At 49.0% G+C, this 16,519-nt stretch overlaps 1 protein-coding gene and 1 pseudogene across 7 annotated transcripts in view; one reads left to right on the top strand and one right to left on the bottom strand.

Moving 5' to 3' along the window:
• Nipped-A (Transcription-associated protein Nipped-A) overlaps nt 1–16,519 on the top strand; it is a 331,196-nt gene that overhangs the window by 35,414 nt on the left and 279,263 nt on the right. For all 7 annotated transcript variants that reach the window (XM_045738328.2, XM_045738364.2, XM_045738341.2 and 4 more), the window contains exons 5-7: nt 926–1,120; nt 2,970–3,136; nt 12,909–13,144. In XM_045738328.2, coding sequence (XP_045594284.1) covers nt 926–1,120; nt 2,970–3,136; nt 12,909–13,144 — 598 coding nt within the window. The remainder of the gene's footprint in view (nt 1–925; nt 1,121–2,969; nt 3,137–12,908; nt 13,145–16,519) is intronic.
• On the bottom strand, nt 7,540–7,640 carry LOC123756420 (U6 spliceosomal RNA; annotated as a pseudogene).

Below are 16,519 nucleotides of genomic sequence, written 5' to 3'. Positions count from 1 at the left end.
GGCCTTGTGTTTGTTTTTGTTTTCATTTTGCCCCTTTTTGGCTTGGGGGGGGGGGGTTCTGCTTTTCACCTTATTAGGTCTGGATAGGCTGTGTGCAGCTGAACCCCCCTTGTTGCCCTCTCTGACATTTCCATTGGTTTTGGGTGGCTAGCTTTCCTGTCATCTGTACCCTGCAGGCCCTGGAAATCCCCTATGGGCTCAGTTGTACCGTGGATACCTCTTCCGAGCCTGCTCTCACCTTGTGCAAATTTGAGGGCTGTCTCCTGTTACACCTGGTGACGTTCATACTTTCTGCCTTTGCCATGCTGCCTGTTGGGTCAGTAACACTTATGACCCAGAGTCATGGGGAATTTGTTCTTCCCATGTGCTCCAGCTCATCCATTCCTCTGCTGAAGTTCGTCTATGTCCTTCAGACTGCCAGAAACGTTCATTTCTTCCCATTTCCCTTCCCCTCCCATTTTCTGCGGATTTTCCGCATAACGTGTGTATATAGTGTAATAACAGCACAAACAGTATGGTGTGAGGGGCTATGTTGGTGAGGGAGGTAGTATCGTCTGCTGCCTGGTGTGTTGGTGGCCATTTTGCTGTTTTGCTGCACCATACCAGCTTAGTGGTTCGTAATGTTATGACCAAAGTCAGGTTCTGGCTTTGGTCCCCCTGTAGGCCAAACTCTGCAGCTCGTACTACTTGGTAGTTGGGAGCCATCTCAGAGAGATGGCGTTCAGGTAGCCATTGGGGTTCATCCAGAAAGAAGCATTTCATTACATTCAATGCCGGTTTTTGTAATGTTTCATCCATTTTAGTGTAACCTTGTAGGCACATTTGTATAACAAATTTCATTATGATTTGTTTAAATTGTAATGTTTTCATAAATTTATTTGATTAACTGTATTCTGATTTTGTATTAATATTTTATTTGTTTTAGATTCAGCAGTTTCTTCAGTTTGTTAAGAACATGTATCGAGATCTGCCAAATCATATGAACAAAATATTTGAGCCTCGCACTGTGATACGAGTGAATGACTTATCTGAAGTTAATGTTGATGCTCTTCTTCAAGAAACTTTCAGCATTACTCCAATCCATACTGAGAAAAAATTACAAGATGGTACATCAATAACTGTAAGTAACATTTACATTACTGTATCATTCTAAAATATACAAAGATTGTTTTGCCAAAATTCCTGATTAATGGTTTGATCAACCATGCTGTTATTTTTGCTGCCCACTGTCTAATAAAGACTGCAATTTTGTTGGTCAGTGTCAGCCTTTAGAAAGCCAAGAAGTTCCTACCTGGAGTCATTTATTGACAAACTGAAAAATAAAAACTACAATTTTGAAAATTACAGTTTTCTAGATTTATTTACAATCATAAAACTGCAGAGGCCAACTTACTTTCCAAACTGGTTAGGAGTGAACTAGGCCAAAAAAACCTGTGTTGAATGTTATGAAACGCCAATTTCTGAGTGAGCCCCGGAGGCTCCCTAAAGGTATCATACACTGATCAGTGCCATCAGTTGCAAAGTTCTGTTGGCCTACCAGGGACCACGAGCCACCTGGCCCTCCCCTTAGAGGCTCGGGAGAACAATGGTCTATGAACATTTTACATTTAAAGTTTATCATAATTGCCACGACCAAAGAAGCACCCAGAAAGTTAGGAGAACCAGAATAGACTGCTGCATGATTAAAAACAAGACCGCAGCCCCAAAATTCCCAGAAGATCGCAACAATAAAAACAATCCACCACAATTTCCTGAAACTAGTGTGCACTAGTTTAACCCACCTCCCCCCTTATTTGGGGGGAGGAGGGAGGAATACCGGGTTAGCTGGCATGCCCAACTGTCAGTTCTAAGATAATGAAACACACGCATACCCTGGGGAAAGGAAAGGTGGTGTCAGGGAGGGGCTCACCACCGGGGCTCACCCAGATATTGACGTTTCATTACATTCAACGTTGGTTTTCTGGGTGGAGCGAAATCGACTCCCTGAGGTTAACTAACCAGGGAGAAGAACAATAAAGAGCACTTACCAGGGAGGAGGCAGCACTGCAGGTATTAACTCGAAGATGAAATTGACAGCTGCGAGACACAACCCAAGGCAACGCAAGGCAGCAGAGGATCTGAGACATTCACAACATACCTGGCCGCCATGACCCTGTTCAACCTCCGGAACCCCCGCACCCGAAATTCGGCCAAAGACATTAGCATGTGGGTTGACCTCAGGCTGGCTAGACTTAATAATAATACTGCAGACGACCTGAGGAAAGACTAGCCCTGGAATAGGGAACCAGGGAACCTGGAGCAGCCCATAACGAATCCACCTAATCAGAACTGGTGGCATGAAGGTATATCCAGGTAGACTCCTTTCAGATAATTCAGTGTTTTCTAAGAACTTCTTTGTATCCTTCACTTCTGGATAGTTATTCCCATACATTTTAGCTTTCTGTGCTCAGTTATTTCTTTATCTCAAATAGTCCCAGCACAAAATGTTATGTGAGAAACGAGAAAAATACTTTGAATCAGGGAAGCAAAATGTGAAAGACTGGAGACTGTTGTTGGGTTTGCTTGATGTGGGTCTGCATGATGTGGTTATGTGGGTGAGTGAAAAAATCTGATTATTCTCCCTATTCCCAGTATGTGGCCATGAGCTTTGTAGGCAGCACCTTTGTAGGCACTGCAGGCAGCATGTAGGCAGCACCTACATGCTGCCTGCAGTGTTTACAAAAAAGAAAAAGATGTGTCGTGGTGATTTAATGAGAATAGTTTAGAAAATGAACATTGGATGATGCATTGTAGGGCCAACAAACCAATTACTAATTCTGCAAAACCAAGGACGATGCTAAAATGAGTCATCAGACTGCTATAGTGATTATGCAGTTAATTGTATTTCTAAATTTTATAAAATAAATTGTGAATGTCTTCAAAAAAATTAACTGCACATGTCTTAATACATTTATTCTTTTATTTTACAGTACAACGTGATACCACGTGCTGTCTTGTCACTAAAGGTGCTGACAGAGTTACCTATTATCGTGGTGCTCATGTTTCAGCTATACAAGCAGCAGGTTTACCAAGATGTAGCAGACTTCATCCCTCTCATAATGAACACCATTGTGCTCCAGCCGCATGCTCAACACAGGTTCATTATTTTTATTTTGTTATATATGCCATGTTCATAAGACAAAAAAAAAAATTCTGTGGGGAGATCCCTTCGACTTTGTGGAGCTAGCTTACTGATTAAATGCCATACTACTTGAGTGTCATCAGTCGCGGAGTTCTTGTATGCTTACATGAGTCAGAACCTGGCCCCCTCAGAGAGGCAGAGGGAGCAATGGCGCATGAATACTTTACATGTAAAGTCTATCATTTCTGCCATCACCAGGGAAGCACCCAGTAAAGTAGGTGTATCAAAACAAACTACTGCATGGTTTAATACTAGACACAAAACCACAATATCAAAAGAACTCCCCAAAAAAGAGAACAAACAACCAAAACTTCGTCCAACTAACCCCTTGCTCATTATCTCCCGCGTCCCCCCTTGGGGAGAGGGGGAGCCGGGCTGCCAACAGCCCAGTTCTTGACTGATGTGTACTTAATGTCAGTGTCACACTGACTGTGTTCCTGTTTTCTTTGGTGTTTTTGCCCTTGCAGCGGTGTTTATATATGGACATGTATGTAAGCCAGGAGTTTAGGACAAATCCACAAGGGCCGTGACGAGGATTTGTTCAATTTGTGGATTTGTTTATTTGATGCATCACTCAATTGTGATTTCTGTGTGTCAGGAGTTCAGGAGTTTACAGGCCCTAAAGCTGCATCTGCTCAGAGTTCTCTTCCCTGTGTTCTGTAAGGACTGCCTTTGCGAAGTCAGGGTTACCTTCCCTGGGGCGTTCGGGATAACACTCGCCTGGGGGGGCTTCCTCGTTGGCGGTGATTCTCATCCTTGGGGTTAGCCTAGGGTCTTGGGGTTACAGTCTTGCCCTGGATTAGGGAGTGTTTTTGGCTAGTGGGTGCACTGCAGCTGGCGCTGCCAGCTCTTCAACTAGTGATGGTGCACAGATGTTTCTCCTGGACTGCTTTCTTACTGCTGTGGGGGTCTAAGAGTTTTTTCTGTTTCACTTTTAGTTTGTTGGCACTTTGTTAGCTTGCTTCTGTGGGGGAGTTCTACTTTTCACCTTATTAGGTTAGCCTAGGGTGTGTGCGGCAGAACTCTATTGCTTTCCCCTGGGTTTTCCAGCAGTTTCTTGAGGTCTGATTGCCTGCACCGACAGGGTTTACCGATGTAGCTGGCCTCAGTGCCTGGGCATTCTGCAGGGCACGTACCCTGGAGGCCCTGGAAAATCCCTGCGGACTCGGTTGTACAACGGATACCTCTTCTGAGATCACTCTAACCTTGTGCAAATTTGAGAGGGGGTTCGTGCCCTTGCCTCAGTGTGACAATCGTATGGTTCTGCCTCCTCCAAGCTGCAGAACAGGTCGTAGGTCAGTGACACCTACAACCTGGAGTCATGTGGGACTAGTTCTCATTATGTGCTCCCAATCATCCATTCATCATCGGATATTCCATGGTATCAGGCAGCGGTCACGTTGCATAGGCACTTTTCTGTGTTGTCACATGCCAGGCTGTATGCCTGGTTGAAAGCTCCGCAGCTGCCCTGCTTGGTTTAGGGACTCGGTTTTCGGGGTGTTGGTCATCTCGCCCGTGGGTTCATTCGCACCCCCTCTACTTTCCAAAGTGGGTGTGGGTTCATCCTTCTCCTACCCACCACCCTTCCCCCCGTTACAGGCTCCGGGGGTTGCCCCTTCCAGTGCGGGTGCTGAGGCAGTAGAGCCTCTCCTTCCCGCTGAGGCTTCCGAGTCGTCTCGGCCGACTCCCTTTTTAGAGGCCTGTCCCCCTGAAATCTGCCTTTTCTTCACGGGCAGTGGGCGTGGATGCCCCAAGGCCTTTGTCGACACAACTCTTTGGCTCCTTTTGACCCTTCTTGAGCCCTTGTGCCCTCAGTGCAGGGTCTGCTTTTGCAGGGTAGGGAGTTTTCATATTTCCCTTCCCTTTATGAGTTTGAGCTGGGTGGTGTTCCCTCCCCAGGGTGTGTTTCCGAGTGCCTTTCGGCTCTCCGGATTCATCTTTCTGGAAGTTTTCTTCCTCTCCTATTTCCACTGCGGAGGTGCGAGGGGGGGGGAGGCCCCTCGGTGCTTACCTCCTGCGTGATCCGGTTTACGCCTTGGTGTTGGATCTGGCCTCTTAAGAGTTCAGTTCTTCTTCTCCTTATTGGGTGCATTACAAGGTACTGGAGTCGTCCTGGGTGGCAGACTGACTGTTGTTTTGGTTTGGAGCTGGGCACAGCTTTTGTCATGCTTGAGTGGCAGGAGGTATCTTCTTGATGCAAGTGTTTTTGGGGGGCTCTTTGGAGTTCCTCAGTGAGTGCCTCTTTGCTCCTACTCCTCCGTGATGTGAGTCTAGTGCAGTTACTTGCTCGAGTCCCCATTCTTTCGGTTGTCTTAGTTGCTGACGACCTTTGGACTCGGGCGCACTTGACCTCTGTCATGCAGTTATTTAGCCTTCTGGAGCTGTCTTCGGATTGGCTTTCGGAGGATATGGGGTCACTCGGTGGGGGTCCCTATGCTGGGTCTTCGTCTTTGCTGCTTTGGCGTCATCTGCCTTACTAAAGCTGTATGTGCCAATCTTCTGGGAGATGGTTTTCATGTTTTTCACCTCCCGTCTCACGTTTTGGCAGGATGTGTTTGCTCTCTTTGGATTCGGCGTGGTCCCTGGCACTTCTATCAGCTTCATCTTTTTGTCCTTTGCTTTTTCTAAAGGACAGTATTTTTTAGTTTTCTCGGCTGCTTCTGCTAGTTGCTTTCCTATTTCTGACTTGTTGTCATTCGTGGGGTCGGTCACAGCCTACTCAGTAGGTTGGGTCAGGACTTGTGCTGCTTTTGGTTGGGGTAGGCCAGTGGTGTCAACAGCTGAGTCGGTGGTGGGGGGCTTTGGTGCTATTCTCTTCGTCTGTTCGGTATGGTGCTCGCTTTGCATGGAAGTCGGGCTCTCGGAGTTCATGTCGGCCTTTTTGCGGGTTGCCCCTTTGGCAGGGCAATGGTGGGGGGGGGCTGGCTCTTTGCCCATGCCTGGTCCCACAGTTCGTAGGCTTTTTGGGGCGTGCGGCCTCTGGTGGTGTTGGGTGGCCCTTCCTCCTTCGAGCGGGTCGGGTCTGATGGGGCAAGCCTCTTTCCCTTTCATCTGTCGGGTCATCTAGAAGTGGGTTTGCTTCCCCTTGAGGTTATCTTGAGATGATTTCGGGGCTTTTAGTGTCCCCGCGGCCCAGTCCTCGACCAGGCCTCCACCCCCAGGAAGCAGCTGTGACAGCTGACTGACACCCAGGTACCTATTTTACTGCTAGGTAACAGGGGCATAGGGTGAAAGAAACTCTGCCCATTGTTTCTCGCCGGTGCCTGGGATCGAACCCAGGACCACAGGATCACAAGTCCAGCGTGCTGTCCGCTCGGCCGACCGGCTCCCACACCGCTTAGGTGTGGTCGAAACGACTTCTTGATTCGGTTGGTTTCCCGCCTGCTTCCAGTCCAGAAACGGGACTGTGCGTATCTCCGGCACATTCTGGGATATTCTCGTCTGAATCGGATGATTCCTTGCCCCCTCCTTTCGGATGACAGTACTGTCTCCACTCGATTATCCGGATTATATGGGAAGGACCCCCAGCTAGATATTCACGTGTTCCGGATAATGGTACTTTTCTGGGGGGAGCCCCGTTGGCTCCCCGGAGCTTTACCAGGCTGATATGCTAATGTCAGACTTTGGCATCAGTCATGTGTCCACCACCACCACATCACTGCCTAATGCATTCCATCCGTTAACTACTCTGACACTGAAAAAGTTCCTTCTAACGTCTCTATGGCTCATGTGGGTACTCAGTTTCCACCTGTGTCCCCTTGTTCACGTCCCACCAGTGTTGAATAGTTTATCCTTGTTTACCCGGTCGATTCCTCTGAGGATTTTGTAGGTTGTGATCATGTCTCCCCTTACTCTTCTGTCTTCCAGTATCGTAAGGTGCATTTCCCGCAGCCTTTCCTCGTAACTCATGCCTCTTAGTTCTGGGACTAGTCTAGTGGCATACCTTTGTACTTTTTCCAGCTTCGTCTTGTGCTTGACAAGGTACGGGCTCCATGCTGGGGCCGCATACTCCAGGATTGGTCTTACATATGTGGTGTACAAGATTCTGAATGATTCCTTACACAGGTTCCTGAACGCTGTTCTGATGTTAGCCAGCTTTGCATATGCCGCAGACGTTATTCTTTTTATGTGGGCTTCAGGAGACAGGTTTGGTGTGATATCAACTCCTAGATCTTTCTCTCTGTCTGTTTCATTAAGTACTTCATCTCCTATTTTGTATCCTGTGTCTCGCCTCCTGTTTCCACTGCCTAGTTTCATTACTTTGCATTTACTCGGGTTGAACTTCAACAGCCATTTGTTGGACCATTCACTCAGTCTGTCTAGGTCATCTTGTAGTCTCCTACTATCGTCCTCAGTTTCAATCCTCCTCATAATTTTTGCAGTGTGGTGTCATCCTTGTGCAGGGGCCATGCTAATCTTCTCTGTATCGTTCCAATTTTAGAACTCGCTTCGGCAGTACATATACTATTGAATAATAGTATAGCCCAATTGGTAGCCCAATTGGGTTCCAATTCTGTTCATTGTTTTCATTAAATGAGCCGGCTATGTGTGTTGCTGCTTACTCCTTTTTGGCTTCTGTTCCCGTGCGTTGGGCTGTTTCTTCTCTTCAGCGAATCACTCTGGATACAAACTGTTGGGCTACTTTTCTTTAGCGTCCTGCGCATGCCTGCGCATGGGAGTTTGTTTTGGTTCGGTCGGTGTGCACAAATGCTGGTGTTCTCCGTCCATTTTCTCTCGAGTGCTTTGCCTCTCGCTCTTCTCATTCTCCAGTCCGTGCCCCGTTGCTCATGGGGGTGTTCTGGAGTGCCGCTATGGGGAGGACGCCGGGTTTTCCCTGCATTTTGGGTGGGGGGCACCTTCTTCACCTCTCCCCTCCTCTTCTGCATTAGGGGCTCTGGCCTGCTTCCGTGGGTGGTACTCCATGTTTTCTCGGCTGTGGGTACACTATACCCTAGCCGCCTCTGGCGGCACCAATCTAGTAAAATTGTCATGACCCTTCCGTGCCTATGTTCTGCAAGTGAGTTTATGCGGTCTGGCGTCGCCTTCGTCCAGGCGCTGGTTTGTTTTTTTGGGTTATGAATGGGAGCATATATGTACATGAGAACATAGAACATACAAACAGGGGTGCCTGCAGTGGGCCTATTGGCCCATACGTGGCAGCTCTTGTTCCTAACCTCACGATTTGAACATCAGAACATGGGTGACTGCAGGAGGCCTCTGGGCCCATACGAGGCGGCTCCTGACTATGCCCATCCAGTCCCTCTCCTATGCATGTCCACCCATGCTTGAGTTTCAGGGCCTCACCTCCACCGTGTTTCAAGGTGCAAAGGTGGAGGTGCCTGATATGTGGTACATGTTCCTGTGTCGAGGGTGTTATGTGGTGATGTTTTGCTGTGGTTTTGATACTGCAGTTGTGTGTTGGGGTATGGTTGTGGCATTTTGTTCGGCTCTTCCATGCTTCTTTCTGGGGCCTTCCTTGTTTGGGTTCTTTGTTCCCATGATTTTCTGGGTCCCTCATTCCTTGCCGGTCTTTCTGTACCAGGCTTAGCTTTTCCATGTACATTGGATTCTCTGTACTCCCCTAGTTGTCCTCACTGGGGATGAACTTTGGCTCTTAGTCCCGCCTCTCGCCTGTCATTCGACTTCTGTACAGGTTCTTGAGCCTTCTAGGCTCTCTTATCTGCACTTGATGCTGGGTGTGGGGTTGGCCTCCACCACATCCCTTCCGCATGCATTCCTCTTGTCTCCTACTCTGACACTGGTATGCTGCTTCTCTCTTCTACTGCTCATTTGGGCGTTCAGTTCAACATGTTTCCCCCCGTTACGTGTGCTCCATGTGTTCCTTGGCTTGTATTTCTCTAACCTGTCGCTTCCTCTGAGGATTTTGCTTTTGGTGGTCATGTTCCCTCTGGATCTTCAGTCTCCAGATGACGTGTCGGGATATGTCCAGCGGCTTTCGGTGTTGGTCCTGTCCCTTCGTTCCCGTTTGATGCCTACCGTCTTCGTTCCTCAGCTTCCTTTTGTCCTACACGTTGTGTTTTGTTTGTGCCTTTTGGCTCTCCTATTGCCAGGTTTCGATTCTGGTTCCTGGCTTTCCCGGCCTGTTGGCATTTTCGTAGTCTGTCCTGGTCTTGGTCTCCCACCTCCTGGCGGCTCACTGGCTTTAGGATGTTTTTCGGTACGGCAGACGTTCCATCTCCTTCTTTGCCGGCTCGGGCTTCTGGCTCTGCCTGCTCGATGGTTGCCCCCCGAGGTCTTCCCGCAGCTCCGCTTCTTCCTCGGCTCGTTCGGCTCTACCTCAAGTCTTGCCTTCTGTTGGTGGTCAGGTGGCTTCGTTGCTGGTGTCCCACCTGCGTGCTTCTTCTTGGCGGCGGTGTGGGTATTTTGGCGGTCCTTAATTTTCCTTCTGTCCTATCTTAGGTGGCTGTGTTTTGTTAGCGTTGTTTTGTTCCTCTCTTTTGGGGGTTCAGGGCCATCATTTTGCCGCATACTGTCGCCTCATATCGTGCGGCGCTGGCGGAGCTGCTTCCGCTTGCGTTCGGTATTGATGTTACTTCTCAGCCATTCCGTAAGCTGTCTCGTGCGTTGTTTCACCTCCGGCCTGCTCATGCACCACCTGTGCTGTCCTGGTCATTGGACAGAGTGCTCTTTTCTTTCTTCTCCTCGGTTTATGGTGGCCCCCTCCAGTTCTGGTTTTCTGCTCTTTCGGTCGGGGCGGTAGGTTTGTTCGTCTGCAGCCGTCTCCTTCTTATCTGGCAAAGATTAAGACAACTGCTTTGCGGAGGGGTCCTTGGGTTTTTGATGCATGGTTGGTTAGGCCGGGGGTGCATCGTGTTTTGAGGCCCGTGGCGGTTCTCCGCCATTATTTGCGCGCCTCAGCTTCTGTGTCCATTGACACGTTTTGGGATGCTCCGGTTTCCCTTCTTCCCTGTTCACAGGTGCGGGTTTCCCAGGTCGTCCGCAGGATTCTTACGGCTAGTCAGCCTGCGGTCTATCCCCGTGCTCGTGACAATCGTAAGTTCGCGGCTCTTGTTGTCGTCTTTGGCAACGTAACCTGGTTTGACATTCGAGCGCAGGTTTTTTTTGGCGGTCAAGCAGGGTCCTGGCTGCTCGTTATCTCGTACACGTTCCTGGGCCTACCTACCTTGAGGCTACCTTGAGGTGCTTCCGGGGCTTAGTGTCCCCGCGGCCCGGTCGTCGACCAGGCCTCCTGGTTGCTGGACTGATCAACCAGGCTGTTAGACGCGGCTGCTCGCAGCCTGACGTATGAGTCACAGCCTGGTTGATCAGGTATCCTTTGGAGGTGCTTATCCAGTTCTCTCTTGAACACTGTGAGGGGTTTGCCAGTTATGCCCCTTATGTGTAGTGGAAGCGTGTTGAACAGTCTCGGGCCTCTGATGTTGATAGAGTTCTCTCTCAGAGTACCTGTTGCACCTCTGCTTTTCAACGGGGGTATTCTGCACATCCTGCCATGTCTTCTGGTCTCATGTGGTGTTATTTCTGTGTGCAGGTTTGGGACCAGCCCCTCAATTATTTTCCACGTGTAAATTATTATGTATCTCTCCCGCCTGCGCTCAAGGGAGTACAGATTTAGGCTCTTTAGTCGGTCCCAGTAATTTAGATGTTTTACTGAGTGGATTCTAGCAGTAAAGGATCTCTGCACGCTCTCTAGGTCAGCAATTTCTCCAGCTTTGAAAGGGGCTGTCATTGTGCAGCAGTACTCCACTCTAGATAGCACAAGCGTTTTGAAAAGTATCATCATCGGTATAGCATCTCTAGTGTGAAAAGTTCTTGTTATCCAACCTGTCATTTTTCTTGCAGTTGTGACGGCTACTTTATTGTGTTCTTTAAAGGTAAGGTCTTCCGACATGAGTACACCCAGGTCCTTTACATTGCCTTTTCGTTCTATGTTATGATTTGCCTGCGTTTTGTACGTGGTTCCTGTTTTTATGTTTTCAATTTTTCCGTAGCGCATGAGCTGAAACTTATCCTCGTTGAATACCATATTATTTTCTGTAGCCCATAGAAAGACCTGATCTACATCTGATTGGAGGTTTGCCGTGTCCTCTATGTTGCCAACTCTCATGAAAATCCTAGTGTCATCTGCAAAGGATGATACAGTGCTATAGGTTGTGTTCTGGTCTATGTCCGATATGAGGATGAGAAAAAGTACTGGAGCAAGCACAGTACCCTGGGGGACTGAGCTCTTCACGGTTGATGGGCTGGATTTTATTTTGTTGACTATTACACATTGGGTTCTGTCAGTCAGGAAATTGTAGATCCATCTGCCTATTTTCCCGGTAATTCCTTTTGAACGCATTTTATGTGCAATAACACCATGGTCACATTTATCAAAAGCTTTTGCGAAATCTGTGTAAATTACATCAGCATTTTGTTTGTCTTCCATAGCATCTAATGCCATATCATAGTGGTCCAGCAACTGCGACAGGCAAGAGCGCCCTGTTCTGAAACCACGTTGTCCGGGGTTATGGAGATGCTGTGATTCCATGTATTTTGTGATCTTACTTCTTAGCACTCTCTCAAAAATTTTTATGATGTGCGATGTTAGTGCTATCGGTCTGTAATTTTTTGCCTCTGCCTTATTTCCTCCTTTATGGAGTGGTGCTATCTCTGCTGGCCTATCTCAACACAGGCCTAGTCGGGCCTGTGTTGCCTTGGGTCGGCGGTTGCAGCCAGTTATCTCGGTTTTGAGTTGCGGAGCGAGCAGCGACCACCTCCCTCGTGGGCTAACTACCCTCGTGGGTAGTTAGCTCCAGGGAGCCAACAGGGCTCCCCCCAGAAAACCAGCATTGAATGTAATGAAACGCCATTTTCTGGGTGTGACCCGGAGGTTCCCCGCATTCCTCCCTACCTCCGGTCGACGGTTTTCGCGTTTTCTTGACATCCAGCTTCAGAATGGGTGTGGATCGTTGGCGTGGGGGTCTGGGGCTCCCCTTTCCTCCTCCCAGGGAGGGGGGAGCTGCGCAGACAGCGGCGCGGTGATGTGTGATGTCATGCTAGTTTGCTCGTTTCTTTTTGGCAGTTAGGTAGCAATTTTAACCAGAATAGGGGTTTGTTTTGGGACGCTTACCTTTCTGGGTGCCCAATCCGGTCGATGGCAGACATAGAATGCCTCCAACCACTCGGGGGTTTCTATAGGACATTGCTCCCCCATGCCTCTCTGAGGGGGCCAGAGAGGCCCCCTGGCCCCCTCAGGGGGGGGGGGGCCAGGGGGCCCCCCCCTGAGGGCAGGGGACCCCCAGAATGCCCCCAGGGGGCATTCTGGCTCGTGGTCCCCGGTAGGCCCACAGAACTCCATACACATGACTGATGCCAAAGTCTGACATTAGCATATCAGCCTGTATAGCTCCGGGAAGCCTCTGGGTCTCGCCCAGAAAATGGCGTTTCATTACATTCAACGCTGGTTTTTTAGTGCAGGATGAGAAAAGTAAAAAAATAATCTCGTATATAAAACACAAATGGAAATAGCAATAGTAGAATGAGAGGTGCAGCTTTACACTGAAAGACCTCGATTGAAGCTTGTGTGTGAGGTCAGGAGAACATAAAAGTAATATTTTTCTTTAAAGTTTATGAAGAATTTTGGTAATGAGGAAGCTTCTCCAGCTGTAAAATCAGTACAGAAATCAAGGTCAAATAATTCTTGTACATTGATCTTAGATTTAATCTTTATTTTGTCTTATCATTTAATTCATTGTGTTTCTTGCAGGGACCACGAGTCTTTCAACAAGGAAGTTTTTGTGGATCTGATTGCTGCTCAGATTAAGACATTGTCTTTTCTTGCGTATATACTGAAGATATACCAAGAAGTGGTGACTCAGCATTCTCCAAAACTAGTATCTGGGATGCTGACCCTCCTGGCACTTTGTCCCAATGAAGTAGCACACTTGAGAAAGGAGCTTCTCATTGCCACCAAGCATATCCTTGCTCTAGAGCTTCGTAATAGTGAGTAGCATGTATTTAAAGGCTAGTAATTTTTGTTTTTTAAATTATCACAACAAAATTTGATGTGGAGAATGTTTCTTGTTTATACAGTGCCACGTCTATTAACGAGTTTAATCCGGTCTGGCACCGAACTCGTTATGTGGAAAACTCGTCTTAAGAAACAAATTTCCCCATTTAAAATAAAGGAAATAAATTTAATCCGTTCCACTCCCAAAAACATCCATACTTGTATGACATTTTATAATGTACAGTGGTACCTCGGAATGCGATTGTCCCTGTATGCGAGGTTTTCGGAAGGCGAGGTGTATTTACTCCAAAAATTTGTCTCAGAAGGCGAGGATTACTTCGGGAGGCGAGTTTGGACGCGAGTTTGTTGATACGCGTACAGCCGACCTAGCGCGTTCGTCGCCCCTCCGCCCCGCCGCCCCTCAGTTTATTATTGTCTGGCGCTCAGTGACTACCCCCACATCAATTCTTCTCGCGGATTTTCAGTGTTTTGTTGGATTTTTGGTGATTTGTCTATACAATTTGTTATTATATATCTCACCATGGGTCCCAAGAAAGCCAGTGGTAAGGATAAAGGCCAGAAAGCTCCTGTGAGGATGACAATAGAGGAGAAACAAGAGATCATTCGGAAGCATGAGAACGGTACACGTGTTGTTGAACTTTGTAGGCAGTACAACAAAGCCACATCAACAATATGCACTATACTTAAGAAGAAAAATAAGATTATGGGTGCTAAAGTGGCAAAAGGAGTAAGAACATTAACGGCACAAAGACCACAAATACTTGAAGAAGTGGAAAAGTTGTTATTAATTTGGATACACGACAAGGAGTTGAGGGGTGATAGTGTTTCGGAGGCCATTATTTGTGAGAAAGCCAGGGTGTTGCACGAAGACCTTCTAAAGAATACCCCTGCAACGAGTGATGCAGATAAGAAAGAGTTTAAGGCAAGCAGGGGCTGGTTTGAAAAATTTAGAAAGAGAAGTGGTATCCATAGTGTTACAAGGCATGGGGTTATGTGATGTGATTATGGAAGGGGACTCCCCCTTCCAAACAGTAACTCCTCTCCTCCTCCCCCCTCCTCACCATCTTCCATACGCCAACAGCACTCGACAGCAAGGTAAGTAATAACTGGAACACAGTTTTGTAGGTTTATTTAGATGAATTAGGTAAATTAGGTATAAAAATTTAGTTTGATGTGGGGTTTTTGGGGTAGTCAGGAACGGATTAATTCATTTCCCTTTATTTCTTATGGGGAAATTAACTTCGGAATGCGAGTTTTCGGAAGGCGAGGCGTCTCCAGGAACGGATTAAACTCTTATTCTGAGGTATGCCTGTAAATATAATTTTTCTGGGGGGAGCCCCTACGGCTCCCTGGAGCTTATCGGGCTAATGTGTGTTATGTTAGACCGGGACATTAGCTATGGAGTTCAGACCTACCAGGGACCAGCGCCAGAACCTGGCCCCTTCAGAGAGGTTTCAGGGAGCAATGGCCCTGGAAAACCCCATATGGTTGGGGGTTTTCCTTATCTGCCATCGACCGGGGTTAGGCACCCAGAAAGGTAGGCGTAACAAAACAAACCCCACATGGTAAAAAACTACAACAAAAACCGAACAGAGAGGTAGAAAACTCCCTACAATCCCAAGGAAAACAATCAAACAATCAATTTACTGCCGCGCCGGTCGTCCGCGCAGCCCTCCCCTCCCCGGGAGGGGGAGGGGGGGGGCCCCGGACCTCACCGCGCCGGCTGCCGTCAGTTCGCAAGCTAGTGTCAACCGGGATAGACGCTTCTCTGGCCTCAAATTCCTTGGCGGTGTTTGCCTCGTGTGGCGTTCTCTGCTGTTGTTGTGGTGTGCGGTGGCCAGGAGTACCTCATCAGTGCCGGGGCTGCATGCGTCTAGGGCTTCCTTCCCTAGGCGCCCTGTGAGTACTGCCCTTGCGTGTCAGGGTTATCTTCTCTGGGGCGTTCGGGAACCGCTCCCGTAGAGGTTTTTGCTGCTCGGCATTTGCCTCGCCCTTGGGGCCAGCTGGGGCTTGGGGCCCTTGTTTGGCCTTGGGTAGGGAGTGGTTTTGTGCTGGTTAGGGCGTCAAGGTGTTGCGCGGCCTGCCACCTAAGCGGCGACCGGTTCCTGTTGCTCTGGGGACGGTGTACTTTTGCGGGGTTTTTCTTTTGTTTTGTTTTTGGTTGCCTGGTGGAGGTGCTGCCTCGTGGGCCCATAGTTCCCCTGGTATTGTTTTGGTGGTCCTCTGCTAGGCCCCCGTGCTTGTACACGTCCCAGGGGTTTTCAGTATTATCATTTACCCGTGTTTTGTTTGGGTTTCTTAACCGGTTAGCAACACCTTGCCCGGGCTTCCCGTAGTTGCTACCCTACGGGCCCTGGAAACCCCTGTCGGGGCTCGGGGACCCATGGAGGCGTCTCCCGAGTTCCAGCCTGCCTTGTGCGGGTTTGAAGGTTGCAGTGTGCCCTTGTCTCAGGGTGACAGTCACCTGTTTTGCCTCCGTCATGCTGCCTGTTGGGTCAATGACACCTTTGACCCGGAGTCTTGCGAGTCCTGTTCTCTGCTTGTGCTCAGGTTTTACTCTGAGGATGTTCCTATTAGAGTACAGGCAGCGTCAGCGTTGCATGTTAGATTTAGGTTATTGCAACGCGCTAGGTTGGTTTCCCACCTGGATGCCCCGAGGCTGCCCCGTTTTGGCTTTAGGGACCCTGACCTGGGGGCGTTGATTGCTATGGCTTTGACTCCTACGCCCTCTGGTCCTTCCCCTGTGGTTCTTCCTGCACCACCCCCCCTGTGTCCGGCTCCGAAACGTATGCGGCTTTCGGCCTTGGCACAGGATTTAGTTGGTGGAGAGACTCGGGCTGCTTCGGGGGCTGCCCCATCCGGGTCGGGGACGGAGGCATTTGAGCCGGTTCCTCCTGCCGAGGCTTCTGGGTCCCACCAGCAGGCCCCCTTGTCTGCCTTTCCCTTGGACTCTACCTTTTCTTCAGGGGTAGAGGGTTTGGAGGACGGCTCTGCCCCGGGTCCCGACGTAAGGGATCCTGGGGCTGGGGAGGAGTCGGCCTGGGGGCCTTGGGCCCCCTGTGACCCCGCTTGGGTGCTTTTGCCTTCCCCACGGGGTTTATTGTTGCAGGGGGAGGGGTTTTCTTATCCTCCCTCCCTGTATGAGTATGATTTGGGTTCGGCTCCTCCCCGTGTTCGGTTCCGGGCGCCTTTGGGTACCTCGGCTCCGTCTTTACAGGGGTTTGCTACTTCCCGTCTCTCTGCGAAGGTGGCTCGGGAAGCTCTTGCTGCATACCTCTTGCGAGACCCGGGTTATGCCTCCCCAATGGATCCGTCCTCGTTTGAGTTCGGTTCTTCTTCCCGTTTTT

The sequence above is a fragment of the Procambarus clarkii genome, chromosome 55, assembly GCF_040958095.1.
Source record: "Procambarus clarkii isolate CNS0578487 chromosome 55, FALCON_Pclarkii_2.0, whole genome shotgun sequence".
NCBI classification, from domain to species: domain Eukaryota; kingdom Metazoa; phylum Arthropoda; class Malacostraca; order Decapoda; family Cambaridae; genus Procambarus; species Procambarus clarkii.
The sequence above is the reverse complement of the archived record's forward strand: the minus strand, read 5'-3'. Positions and strand labels throughout refer to the sequence as shown.